We start from the raw sequence: 13571 nt of genomic DNA, 5'->3' as shown, positions 1-13571 counted from the left end.
CATAGTTGGATTGTTCCTTGAGTCTGTTTGTGGGACTGCCCCCAGGACGGAGACGCCAGGGACACCATGATTGTAGGATGGTGGGTTATGCCATTCTCTGCTAGGGAAGAGGGGTGTCGTGTGCGCCTGTGTTTTGCCATGGTGTTTTGCCCTGTGTGGCTGTGCATCTCATGTGCGGGCTTCCCTGGAGTGGGCGGTTGTGCACAAGGCTGTACAGTCTCCCTCTGGGTTTAATAATCCAGTAAGAACCTTCACTAAGGTCCTCTCCTATCCCTGCCTCTTCACTGTGGCCCAGGCTTCCACATTATTCCACCAACATACCATCACATTTCTGCCTCAGGCAGGGCCTCTGCACTTACTGGTCCCTCTCCCTGGAATGTCCACAACTTACTCCCTCTCCTTCAAGTTCACTCCAATACTACCTTCTCAGTGAGGCCTTCATGACCTGGGTCAAGGATTTTAACAGGTTTAAAAATAACCTTGTTATCTATTTAACAAATAATAAATATATGTAACATCTATTTACAGATCATATTAATACACGTGAACCACTACCCAACCTAAACTCTCACACTTTCATGTTTTCCAACAAAGTAACATAATTCTCCTTATGCAAATCTTAATTGTGTTATTTATTCCCCAATACTTTTCTTTTCCTCCTATTATCTCTCTCCACTTCTGATCTCACTTCTCTGCTTTATTTTCCTTCTTGGAATTTCTCATTACCTGACATACTGTGTTTTACTTTATCACACTTAACTGTCACTAGACTATCAGCTCCAGCAAGGCAGGGATCTTTGGTTCACACTGTACAGGGCTTGGCCCGAAACAGATGCTCGGCAAATGTGTGTTGAATGAACTCCACTTCCTGGTGCACAATTTCCACCCTGTGTGGCTGTGTGAACTGTGCATCCATCATCCCATTGCCCACCAGGTGTCCCCGCAGTCTCCCTGGGTATGGTTTTAAGCACTGCTGGGCCCCACGTCAGGGCTGCTGGGGTGTCATGCCCCCATCTGTGTGTGATGTTGTGTTGATGCTGCCTCACAGGGCCAGCTGTAGTTCATTCTGAGTGTGTGGGCCTGTGCACTGACACATCTCTACCAGTACGTGGTGTGTGCCCCCAGGCTGGAAGCCACTGGGCTCTTCTGGGGAAAGCGTGCTGTACTCAGATAATTGCATCATGTTGGGTGGAAATATGACTTTGTTTTTGTATTTATTTGGAGCTTAAGTATGGTTAAGGAGATGTGTATGGGTGCCAAATTGACAAGGACAAGGTTATGATGGTCAGTTTTATGTGTCAACTTGGCTAGGCTACAGTCCCCTGTTATTTAATCAAACTAGTCTAGATGATGCTGTGAACGTATTTTGTAGATGTGATTAAAGTCTATAATCAGTTGACTTTAAGTAGATTATCCTAGAAGATCTGGGGAGTCACATGGCGGGGTGGGGGCTGATTCAGTCAGATAAATGGGCAGAGCTGTGGTTTCCTTTCAGAAGAAATTCTACCTATGGGCTGCAGCTTCAGCTAGTGTCCAAGAGTTCTGCTGCCCTGCCTGGAGCTTGCCCCTATGTGCCTGGCACTTCAAGGAAGGTCAGGGAGAAAGGGAAGGAACTTCTGGGATGTGTACACACACACACACACACACACACACACACACACCTGGCCATTTCCCAGGATTCCAGTACGGGGACTTGGGCTCTGGGTGAATCACAGGTCTCCATGGTCCCCGGTTTTCCTCACAGATGTGGAGTCCAGGACAGGCGGCCTCTGGGCGGTGCCATGGGAACCAGGGTACAGAAGGTTTTGGGTGGGTCAGTCCCCCAACCAGGCTGAGTCACTTGAGCCTTTCACACCCACCAGCTGGGCCTGGGCTGGTAGCTCCGCCCTGTACTTGCCCAGGCCTGAAGGCCATGGGGAAGCCTGGTGGGGCACTCCCTCCCTGAAGCCCCCTCCCCAAGGTCTGCTTCCCGGAGCTGGGGCCCAGGCGCCTGTCTTCTTCCCCAGGACTGATGATTCACCCCTGCTGGGGCCTTTTCACTTCTTCTTTGGGGCTAAAAATACAGGGACCCAGGCATCCAGCTGGGCCAGGCTTCACCGCAGATTGCACAACGCCCCTCGTTTGAGTGCTGCTGACGCAGACCCTGGGTATGGGGGGTGGCGGGCTGGGTTGCTCCCCGATCGGGCGTGCTGAGGTCAGGGCCTAAACCCCTCCACTTCCTCTTTCCTGGGTCAAGCAGACTGGGGGTTGAGCTGACATGGGAGGTGCTGGGGATCCCTGGATGTGACTGTGGTCCCTGGAAATGAAGCTCCTTCTAGCCCCAGGTAAGCCAGGGGTTCTGGCTTCCATTCTGGCCCCCTGCACAGACACAGAGTCCCAGTTAGGACCTGGGGGCAGAAGACAGCAAAGGGGCACTGGGAGAGAGACGGTTAGAGACAGGGAGATGGGGACAAAGAGATCGAATGACACAAGACGCTCAGAGGAACAGCTAGAAAAAGGAGCAGGCACAGAGACCACCCCCAAACTGGGACAGAATCAAGGAAGGATTGAGGGAGAGGGACCCAGTCAGGGCTCCAGAGCCAGGCCAGGTTGGGGGAGACCCCTGGAAGAGGTCACCAACAGGCACAATCCAAAGTCCACCCTCAGCCAGGGAAGAGAGAAGGCAGCCCGCAGAGGCCAGGCCCCGCCCTGGGTGCTCCCTGCTGGCCTCTGCTGCCCCCTGCTGGCGCCAGCCGCAGTGCGCAGGCAGGAAGAAAAGTCAGAGACACAGCTGCTTTGAGGCCACTCTTCATTCCCTCCCCCACTGCCAGCCCCACTGCCAGCCCCGCTCCCAGCCCTGCCAGCTCACAGGGCGCCCCCAGGGCCCGTAGGCGGTGCAGGCGTCTTGCCTGTGACCTTGTTGGCGCAGTCCAGCAGGGCAGTGTGAATGTCCTTGGCACAGGCAATCTGGGCTTTGATGACCGCCAGGTATTGCGGGTAGGGCAGGCTGTCAGGCTGGACGGCATCAGGCTTGGTGGCTGTGGGCACCAGTGTCGGAGAGTGCTTGGCACTGTCGCAACTCTGTGACAGGCACTCATGGGCCAGGCGCTGTGGGCAGGCAGGCAAGGCGTGGCATCAGCCTTCACTCCGGGTACTGCCAACCCCACCCCAAGGGCCAGCCTGGGGTAGCCTTTTCAGCCTCTGGAATCCTGGGGTCTTGGGGTCAGAGCCTGGCCCTGCCACTCGCTGGGTGACCTCAGGCATGCGGCTGCTCCTCTCTGCGTCTGTTTCCTCCTTTGGAAAATGGGTTTAATAACTACTTCTACTATCTAATAAGGTGAGAATGGTGAGAGCAGCGTGCGAAAGACACAGGCACAGGTCCTGGCAAGTTAACTTAAGTGCTAGTTGATGAATGTCAACTACTATTGTTGTGACTGTCCTAACCCTAGGCTTGGCATCGGCACTAGCTTCTCTGGCGGTACCTGCTCCTCCTGGTTTTCCTCCTACTTCTCTGGCTGGTCCTTCTAGATGCTTTTTAATCTACCTAAGCCTTAAATGTGGTAATTCCCGTATCCCTTCTCCTCCTCTCATTCTCGTGCCCTCTAGGGGTTGTCTCACCCACACACACTACTGTTCCGACCTCTGTACCGATGACACCACTTCTGTGCGCCCAGCCTCCCCTAAAATTCCCGAGTTCCCATACTCTGCCCCCAAAACCACTCTCCTTCCTGGGTCCCTGTCTCAGGGACGGCCCTACCATTCCAACTAGAGCCCCGGGCCTCATCTTGGAGGCTCCTCCCCCAGCCCGTCAGTCCCATGGCCCTGTGCACAAAGCCTTCTGAGTATCTCTCCCACCTGCCCTTTCCCACTTCCTCAGGACCCTGCCCTGGTGGAACCTAGCCCTCCTGAATCCTGCCATGGGCTCCCAGCCTCCACTCTCAGCCCCTTGCACCCATCCCTCATGTGGCAGCCAGAGGCATATTCCTAAAAAAGCAAATGGGTCCATGTCCTTCCCTGCTTGAAACCCTCCATGGCTCCCCAGCACCCTCCAGGCTATATTCAAAATCCAACAAGCGCCAACGCCTACCACACCTCAGCCAGACTGAATTTCATGATGTTCCGAAAGGGAACTTAAAGCAGAAGCTGTTCCGTCTGGCTGGAACACCTTTCTACCACTACGAGGCTCCTCAGACTGACTTTTCCTTCAAAGTCCAGTTCAAAATAATGATGACAATGATGATACTACAGGAAACATTTGCCATGTGTCCAGTACCAGGTTAAGTGCTTTATATGCACGATCTTGCTGAGTCCTTCCCAAAAATCCATTTTCCAAAGGAGGAACCCAAGGCTCAGAGGTAGAGATTGGTGGTCCGTCTGACTCCAAAGGCTGTGCTCCGAGCCATTTGCCCTCCTCTCAACTCCTGCCGTTCTTCCATTTTTGTTCCAGCCTCCGCTCAGATGTGCTCTCCACTAGTAGTCTACCCTGAGCCACTTCCTCCCTAAACCTGCCCTAGGCAGGGTCAGGTGCCTTCTCTGGACTTCCACAGCCCCCTGAGCTTCCCTCATTTTAATCCTGCCCCCTCTGCCTGTGCCTCCACGATTCCAGCCCTGAGCCTTCTGTCTGTGTTTCCTCCTTCAGAGCCCTCCATGGCCTGAGCTTCTCCCATCAGAGCCCTGACTACTCTGAGCTGTCACTGTTTGAGGATATATTTGTCACCCCACTGAACTGGAAGCTCTGTGAGGGCAAGGACTGGGCAATATTGTGCCCCCAGCATCAGTTGCAGCATCAGCACAGGTCTGGGCCGCCGGAGATGCTCAGTGAGCGTGTGTTGATTGACTGAATGAAGGTTCCTGAAGCACCAGGAACTGAGGCAGGGTTGTGGTCACCCGGTGGCTAGGAGGCCCCTTACCAGGCAGAGCTCTAGCTGGTCACAGAGTGCGTAGAACTCCTCCAGACACTTGTCAAAGCGCTGAATGGGTCCATCGCTGCTCTTCCTACAGTCCAGGAGAAGAAGGTGCGGAATGTATTTCCAATCTCTGGGACTAAGTGACTACCCAACCAAGTATCCATCAGAAAACCAGGTATAGGCCCAGGAGACCCGAGGCAGGGCCTAGGGGACAGATAATAGAAGAAGGGGCAAAAAGGGCAAGGTCAGGCGCTAGGGAGCCAGGCTTGAAAATAAGAGAAAAGTGGGGTGGGTGTGGTGCAAGGGGGATGAGTTTCTAAGACCAGGATGGAGTCAGGACAGCCTGGAGAAAGAGGAGTACTCACTGTCCATTGTCAATGTTAGTGTTCTGAATCAAGTTCTGGGCTGCAACCTTCATCAAGGTCTAGTTTAAAGAAAGAAAGAAAAAAAAAGAGGTGCAGGAGATGGAGAAAGAGAAGAGGACACTTTTGGTAGATCTACACTCTTCCTTAAGATACACCCAATCTCAGGCCTCCTCTTCACTTGGCACTTCCCCTCCTGTCACTCCAGAATAACTCCAGCTTCCATTCCTCTATAGCAATAACCACCTGTATTTTCCCAGAGGCCCGCTCTCACCTGGGGTTCTCGCCAATACCCTCCCGGACATACCTTAGAGTCCTCCCTCACCCACCAGTCACGGTCAGTCTCTGTACAGGCCAGTCCTTTCCTCAGGCTTTAACGACCAGAGCTAAGTTTCTCCTTTAAATTCCCTCCCACTCGAATTCCAGTCAGTCTCAAGCTCAAGATTCGCCCTGATCCCACCTCACACTGTCAATCCACAGAGCTTCGCTTTGGCCTCACGAAGAAGATCAAATCTCATTCCTCTTCCCTGCCTAACGCTCCTTTCGCTCTCTCCCTGACTAAACAGTCCCTCCGCCCACCCCCGTGATGTCAGAGAGCCAAATCTCCCGACCAATCACCTGCAGACTTTCCTTCAGCTGCGGGATGAGCATCTTATAGCGCTGCACAGGATCGAAGTCCTGTTGCTGTTGCTGCAAAAGCCCGCTCTGGGCAGGTCCCACAAGCTGTGTTGGTGGTTGTGGCTGCTGCTGGGGACCAGAGCCACCGGCCGAACCCGGACCTGACAGACTAGCGGCAGAGGAAGCCGCGGAAGCCTGCTGCTGGGATGCAGCCATCTTCCTCGCTTCGCGCGCGGGAAGTGCGTCAGAAGCGCGTCTTCCCGGTTTCTTTTTAGCTTCTTCGTCTCTGGGCCCCGTGTGCTGGTTAGCTCCGCCTCCCAGAAAATTTAACCAATGGGAGGAAAGAACCCACCCTCCAACTCGACTCTCAAATCCGACGTCTAGACTGAGATACCGATTCACCAATCACAAGAGGCTTTCCCTGCCTTGCTCCGCCCTTTGCCCAGACGCTCGCCAATCCGGGTGTGGTTCCAATCAGACTCTATTTCCCAGAAGGCCTCGCCGCCTGAGGCGACCTGCGGTCCTCAGAGCATTGGCGGCAGTTGGTGGTTCTGGAGCTGCGAGTGAGTCCCTGGCGTTGTTTGCGCGTTTACCTGAGTACTACGTAGTACTCCAGTGTTGCTGGAACTCTTCTCACCAGCCCAGCTCACTCCGACCCTATCACTGAGGAGAACGGTGTCAACCCGAGCCCTGCCTCGGATTGGGCGTGCGCCGAAGTCGGCACGCCTTTTACCGTGGCTCTCTGAGGCTCTTGTCAGGACTTCTCTCGCGTCGTCGCCATGGCGCCCACTATCCAGACCCAGGCCCAGCGCGAGGATGGCCACAGGTAGGCACTACGGCGCTTGGCTGTACTGTTTTTTTTTTTACCTACGGGTAGGCATCGGCGAGGTGGGAGGGTCGAGCCCAGTTGTCAGTCTACAACCTCACCAGCCCCCCAGGTCAGCCCGTGACGTCACGGAGCGCTCACCCGCTCACGGGGGTGGGTCTCAGAAGGCGTATTGCCTCTCTCTTGCCCTGCCGAGGAGTTCTGGAATTAAGCTCTTGGGGACTTTACCCAAAAGGGATTGAGTTTTTATTCTTCCAGTCAAACGTTTGGAGACCCCCTTTCCCAAAAACAATTGAGCATGAGACTCTTTTTACTAAAGCACTTGAATACATCTTCTTCAAAAGGGATTGAGCACTTGGCTTCATTCATTAAAGGCTTTAGGGACACCGAAAGGAATACGTGACACTCTCCATTAGAGCACTTGGGACACCCCTACCAAGAGGAATTAGCGTTTGTCGCTCTCTCCTTCCCTTTTAAAAGCTTGGAAAAACCCCCTTTGCTCTCCTGTCAATCCCGTTCTTTCCATCTTTTGTCAGTGTGTCTCTTTTACCCACCAGGCCCAATTCTCATCGGACTCTGCCTGAGAGGTGAGCTCCATTGTGTTTTCTTAGGACGTGTGGGCCAATGGGGGCTGCGAACAGAGGTGGGGCATCAGGGGCCGGGTTTTGAGCCGCTGTGTTCCCAGGTCTGGAGTGGTCTGCCGAGTCAAGTACTGCAATAGCCTCCCTGACATCCCCTTCGACCCCAAGTTCATCACCTATCCCTTCGACCAGAACAGGTGAGGCAGCGCATGGGGGTTAGGGAAACGCCTCACTTAGAATATGAGTTCCTTGAGGGCAAGGACTGCTTCTCTTGTTGACTGTTCAGGCATAGAACAGTAGCTAGCACATAATAGTAGGTGCCCCGTAAATGTTTAAGAAGCAAGCAGTATCCAAGTCTCTTCCCACTGGGGAGCTGCTAGCCTGCTGACTCCAACATGGGGGATATTTCATTCCGAGTTCCTCCCTGGAGGAGCTTAGCCTCTGGGAAGCAGGGATGTGAGGGATAAGGCTGGAATCAGGCAACCATAATGGGCATGTTTCCCCACCCAGGTTCGTCCAGTACAAAGCGACTTCCTTGGAGAAACAGCACAAACATGATCTCCTGACTGAGCCAGACCTGGGAGTTACCATTGACCTCATCAACCCTGATACCTACCGCATCGACCCCAGTGGTGTGTTGGGAGACAGGGAGGGCCTGCTCTAAGCTAGCGAGGGCTGGCTGTGGGCCTCCGTCATAGTCCTCCTCTCACCTTGCTCTCTTTTAGTACTCCTAGATCCAGCTGATGAGAAGCTTTTGGAAGAGGAGATTCAGGCCCCCACCAGCTCCAAGAGGTGAGGGGGTGCTGAGTGGGGACTCAGGACTGGCTCTGATGGGAGGAAGGCAGTGGGGTCCTGAGGTGCCCGATTCTCCCACCCCAGATCCCAGCAGCATGCAAAGGTGGTGCCATGGATGCGGAAGACAGAGTACATCTCCACGGAGTTCAATCGTTACGGCATTTCCAATGAGAAGCCTGAGGTTAAGTAAGTTGTGGTGGGTAGGGAGGCAAGGTGGAGCATTCAGGTATATCCAGTGGCCTCTAAAGGCCTTTTTCTTCCTCCCTAGGATTGGGGTTTCTGTGAAGCAGCAGTTCACTGAGGAAGAAATATACAAAGACAGGGATAGCCAGATCACAGCTATTGAGAAGACTTTTGAGGATGCCCAGAAATCCGTAATTGAGGGACTGGGATGGGGGGGAGAGGCAGACAAAGGTGTGGTCCCAGAGCACTTTGTACTCCTTCTCACCCTGTTTTTGCCTCTGCCAGATCTCCCAGCATTACAGCAAGCCCCGAGTGACACCAGTGGAGGTCATGCCTGTCTTTCCAGATTTTAAGGTCAGATCCAGGGCAGGGGGCAGAGAGGGATAGCCTGCCATCTCTGCCTGTCCCAGTCTAACCCCAGTGCCCTCCGTCTCCCAGATGTGGATCAACCCTTGCGCTCAGGTAATCTTTGATTCAGACCCCGCCCCCAAGGACACAAGTGGTGCAGCTGCCTTGGAGATGATGTCTCAGGCCATGATCAGGTAAGTGGCCCTGCTGTCCACCTTGGCCTGCTTCCTATTGTCTCTTTCTCCTCACTCACTCTTAACTGCTCCTCTTTTTCCCCCAACCAGGGGCATGATGGATGAGGAAGGGAACCAATTTGTGGCTTACTTCCTGCCTGTGGAAGAAACACTGAAGAAACGAAAACGGGACCAGGAAGAGGAGATGGATTATGCACCAGATGACGTGTGCGTGGGTTGGGGTTAGGTTTTGGGTATTGAGAAGTGTCTCCTTTTCTCCCTCACAGGGAAGAAATGGGGCTGACCCTATCCCCTTCATCCTCAGGTACGACTACAAGATTGCTCGGGAGTACAACTGGAATGTGAAGAACAAGGCCAGCAAGGGCTACGAGGAAAACTACTTCTTCATCTTCCGAGAGGGTGATGGGGTTTACTACAATGAGTTGGAGACCAGGTACTCAGCACAGTCCTACCTCACTCAGATTAGCCTGGGCTTGTACTTCAGTACCCTGGGGTATGCAGGAGCCACCTTGGAGGTCATTTATACCTAAAGATTTGCCATGTGCATTGGTAAGAGCAGAAGCCTGTTCATGCATGTGGGCTGGACCTGGTTCTAACACAAGAACCCAGAAAGAAAATCTTTACCGAACACTGGAGATATTTAGAGCTTTCACGTAGGGTAGGACTACCAAGTTTACCGATACTAATAAGAGACTTCATATAAGAGTAAACATAGCTAAAGTATGGAGTAATACGTAAAATTAGCGTGAATGTTTTAAATGAAGCGCTAGATATCCAAGTTCAAAAAACATGACCCCCCCCCAGACTTCCCTGATGGTTAAAAGTTTACTGCTGTGTTGGGACCCTTGGTGTAAAGGTTGGGAAAGTGTGACCTGGAGTTTCTATTTAAAGGAGAGATCCAAATTCTGATCTCTTAATTAAGCCAGGCAAAAAATGTAAACGGCACAGTGGGCTGCTGGGGGCTGGGTGACCTGGAGCTCTTGGCAACCTCCAAGGGGCACCGTGACACAGCACAGCAACCCATTTGCCGCTATGGGGTGGGGGGTGGCGGCGAGGCAACAAAGGCCCAGGGGGGTCACAGAATCTTATTTTCCAAAAGCCAGAAATCCAGATTCTGTTCTTTTAAAGTGTTGGTATCTAATTCACATTAAAGTCTCTTTATACGTTTATGTGTATGTGTACAGGGCATACATATACACATATATAAAGTGCAGGGCAACCAAACTGCTATCCTGACGGCTATCATCCCGCCCGTCCCTTACCCCCAAGTTTAGTCTCCTTTATTCAGTCTGTATTTATTCTGGTCTGCTCTGGGCTAAGCATAGATGAGTAAGGATGGGTAAGAACCATATTAGACCAGATTCCCCACGGGGGTCCTTAACTGAATCTCACGTACCCCTCCCCCAACTCCACCACTGCAGGGTCCGCCTGAGTAAGCGCCGAGCCAAGGCAGGGGTTCAGTCGGGTACCAATGCCCTGCTTGTGGTCAAACACCGGGACATGAATGAGAAGGAACTAGAAGCCCAGGTAACAAGCACCACTGACCCAGGGCACCCATGGGGAGGGTGGTAGTTCGTGAGGAGTGGGACAGGAACCAGATAGAACACCCTCCCCTTCCCCTCAACCCTGCTGCTTCCAGGAGGCACGGAAGGCCCAGCTGGAGAACCACGAACCCGAGGAGGAAGAAGAGGAGGAAATGGAGACGGAAGAGAAAGAAGCTGGGGGCTCAGGTAAAGCTGGACGGGCCAAACTCTGGGAGCCCTGGGAGGGTGGGGAACTGGGTCTTACTTCTTCTTGCTCCTTCACAGATGAGGAACGAGAGAAGGGCAGCAGCAGTGAGAAGGAAGGCAGCGAGGATGAGCGCTCAGGCAGTGAGAGTGAACGGGAGGAGGGTGACAGGGACGAGGCGAGTGACAAGAGTGGCAGCGGTGAGGAGGAAAGCAGTGAGGATGAGGCCCGGGCTGCCAGGGACAAAGAGGAGATCTTCGGCAGTGATGCTGATTCGGAGGACGACGCTGACTCTGATGATGAGGACAGAGGACGGGCCCACGGCAGTGACAACGATTCAGACAGTGGCAGCGACGGGGCTGGCCAGCGGAGCCGGAGCGCCAGTCCCTTCCCCAGTGGCAGCGAGCATTCTGCTCAGGAGGATGGCAGTGAAGCCGCAGCTTCTGATTCCAGTGAAGCTGAAAGTGACAGTGACTGAGTCCCAGGGCCTCAGGGCTGGTGCGGATACAGTTATTTCGCGCAGGAAGGCACTTTTCGAGTGGTCTCTTTGTGAGCCTTTTGCTTTGTTCCCCTCTCCTCCAAACCTCTGCTGTTAATAAAGCCAACTTCTCTTTACTTACCCTCCCAGGCACCATGGTCTCATTCTCCTGCCCCCCGTCCCCGCACCCCTGGTGCTTAAGGCACAGAAGCAAAGGCCACAAAGGCAGGGCCACTATGTTTTTCATGAAATGTAGCATAACAAAGGTCAGAATCCTTTTTGTTTGTTTGTTTTTTTTTTTTCCAAAATAAGCCCAGACCATTAAACAAGTGAAACTCCAACAAATAAGTCTTCTCCAACAGCGAGAAAAACTGTACAGTTACTCAAAGCTGATTCTGCCGGTGGGGCTGGGAATAGAAGGGAGAGTGAAATCATGGTGGAGGGGCAGGGGCTGGGGAGGGTCGGGAGTGGATGAGGGTCCTGCCCATCAGAGTGGGGCCGCCTGCGTCCTGCACACTCTGCTGACAGGTGGGGGGAGGGGGGCAGCTCTTGCCTCCCACTGTGTATGGGGGTGTCCCTCACCACCTCCCAGGGCCAGGCAGACCCAGCTCACCCTGATGGGTAGTGAACAAGACAGGACTGGCTGGGAGGAGGTGAGGGTCTCTAAGAGGGACACCCTGCTGATTCCAAAACGAGGTGGCCCCTGTCCATCCCACTTCCCCGGGCTAGGAGAGGATTGGAGAAGCCCTGGGAGTTGGAGGGGAATGAGCAAAGGCACAGAAACATGGAGGGGCCGGGGTGGGGGACTTGCATAGGTTGATGAGTGTGCAAGAGGTACATAAATAAACCTGACACCCTACCCAGCCCGGCACTGGGAGAGGAGGTGGGGACCTAGAGCAGGTCCCCAGGGCCACCCCACCCCATGGCTTCCTCCCCCTCCCTGGGCTCAGAGTTGAGGGAGGTCCAGACCAGGAGAGCAGAGGCAAGAAGGTCTGGGGAATGGGTGAGTGCAGGGAGGGTGGTGGTTTTAAAATTTTTTTTTTTTTGGTTTTTTTTTTTTCCCAACATTTTGTATCTTTAATAACATACACAATGGTTACCAGCCATATTCATAACAAAAGTTATTCATAAAATGTATCTAAAAATAACATTTTTTCCTTTTCGGTGTGAAAAGCTTGAGAATGTCCCAGTGGGGGCGAGGGTGGGTTGAGGGGGACAGGGGGTTGGAATAGAGGACCCTGGCTTCCCTACAGCCTGAACCCCCAAATCCCCTCCCTCCACCTGGGCCCCAGCACAACCCCTCAGGAGGAACAGGGATCGGAGGGTCTGTATGACTCTGGGGCTGGGACGAATCTCTGGCTTATGATATAGTGTTCCACTTAAGTGAGGTCATGACAGAATGGGGGGTGGGGGTGGGGTAAGGGTGAAAGAAAAGGGGATGGGGGTGGGGAAAGAAACCAAAAACCATCCCCTTTCCCTTATTCCTTACCCCCAAGTCTTTCAGCAACCAGACCTGGGAGTGAAGAAGGGTTTGTGTCGGCGGGGGAAGGAGACGTTAAGGCAACAGACTTCCTGACCTCACTGGCTGCCCTGGCTCCCAGCCTTCAACCTCTTCATCTGGGGAGCCAGGGCTGGGGGCAAGTGGCGAAGGGCTAGAGGGGTCTGGAGGAGAGGGCTCTGCCCTCTCCCCTCGTAAAATTCAGGCTCCCCCTGCCACTTTCTTGGCTCAGAGAGAGGCCTGGGGATTCTAAAAATGAGAGGGAATGATCAGAGAGAAAAACCGTTAAGAACTATATAAATATGTATCTTAAATAGGCCTAAGAAATTAATTGCAGAGAACCTCTGATAAACAGGGCAAAAGGAGGTGAGTGAGAGGAGAGTGGCTCCTGTCCTTGGGGAATGATGGGAATGGGGAAGGAGAAGGCGGCAAGGAGGTGAGGGGGGCGGGGGGCGGGGGAGGGAGAGAGAGAGAGACAGAGCGCGCGAAGACAGACACGCTCCTCTCCTCACCCGCCTTTATCTCCGCAGCTCCTCTCAAATCACGTTCAGGAGAGCAGATTATCTACCTCACTCATCTCTCCCCAAATGTCAGATGGTTCTGAGCAGGCCCCACAAGACAGTGGGTCAGTGAGTCTCTGGGGGAGACTGTTTCCTTGGGAGGGGCAGGTGGCCGGCAGTCTGGAGGAGGCAGGGGTGGGATGGGGCCAGGTGGGGGATGAAGGAGGGAAGGAGGGGGCAGGCAGGCTGGCCAGTCCCTGCCCCCTTTACCCTGGCTGCCCCCTACCTCCCTGGGCCTCAGCAGAGATCCCTCGACGGGCCTGGGAGTGAGCAAGGCGTGTGCCAATGTTAAACAAAAGTTAAAAGGGTGAGAGAGTAGAAAAATATTAGAATGTATAGCTGAGCCAGCCCACCCTCTCGCTGTCGCGGAGAAGCCTGTTGGGGGTTGGCCCCCGCCCGCCGCCCGGGGAGCCTATGGGTGCGCTGGGCTGTGGGTCCCGTCAGATGGTGGAGGTTTTGTCTGTCCCATCTGTGGTAAGAAAGGGAGGAAGGGAGGAAGGTCAGGAGCTGGCGG

At 53.8% G+C, this 13571-nt stretch overlaps 3 protein-coding genes across 5 annotated transcripts in view; 1 reads left to right on the top strand and 2 right to left on the bottom strand.

Annotated features, from left to right (window-relative positions):
• Positions 1–2785: 2785 nt before the first annotated feature.
• Positions 2786–6124, bottom strand: MED29 (mediator complex subunit 29). The gene is made up of 4 exons (XM_061173330.1): positions 5867–6124; positions 5252–5310; positions 4890–4974; positions 2786–3087 (listed from the first exon to the last, which is right to left on the bottom strand). Exons 1-4 carry the CDS (start codon positions 6080–6082, stop codon positions 2845–2847), a joined length of 603 nt encoding a protein of 200 aa, XP_061029313.1. The 5' UTR covers positions 6083–6124; the 3' UTR covers positions 2786–2844.
• A 260-nt stretch (positions 6125–6384) lies between these two features.
• PAF1 (PAF1 homolog, Paf1/RNA polymerase II complex component) lies at positions 6385–11141 on the top strand. Its single transcript, XM_061174319.1, has 14 exons — positions 6385–6692; positions 7250–7279; positions 7378–7470; positions 7784–7905; positions 7999–8065; positions 8153–8254; positions 8337–8442; positions 8537–8605; positions 8690–8793; positions 8884–9000; positions 9098–9226; positions 10215–10320; positions 10433–10523; positions 10602–11141. Exons 1-14 carry the CDS (start codon positions 6646–6648, stop codon positions 10997–10999), a joined length of 1581 nt encoding a protein of 526 aa, XP_061030302.1. The 5' UTR covers positions 6385–6645; the 3' UTR covers positions 11000–11141.
• A 136-nt stretch (positions 11142–11277) lies between these two features.
• SAMD4B (sterile alpha motif domain containing 4B) overlaps positions 11278–13571 on the bottom strand; it is a 37110-nt gene continuing 34816 nt past the window's right edge. For 2 of the 3 annotated variants that reach the window (XM_061174316.1, XM_061174317.1), the window contains exon 14: positions 11279–13526. In XM_061174316.1, coding sequence (XP_061030299.1) covers positions 13498–13526 — 29 coding nt within the window. In that variant the 3' untranslated portion in view covers positions 11279–13497. Of the gene's footprint in view, positions 13527–13571 lie in introns of all 3 variants that reach the window. The other variant, XM_061174318.1, reaches the window with a different exon arrangement.

Source organism: Eubalaena glacialis, chromosome 18 (genome assembly GCF_028564815.1).
Source record: "Eubalaena glacialis isolate mEubGla1 chromosome 18, mEubGla1.1.hap2.+ XY, whole genome shotgun sequence".
Lineage (NCBI taxonomy): Eukaryota > Metazoa > Chordata > Mammalia > Artiodactyla > Balaenidae > Eubalaena > Eubalaena glacialis.
Note: the sequence above shows the minus strand (reverse complement) of the source record. Positions and strands in the feature narration are given on the sequence as shown.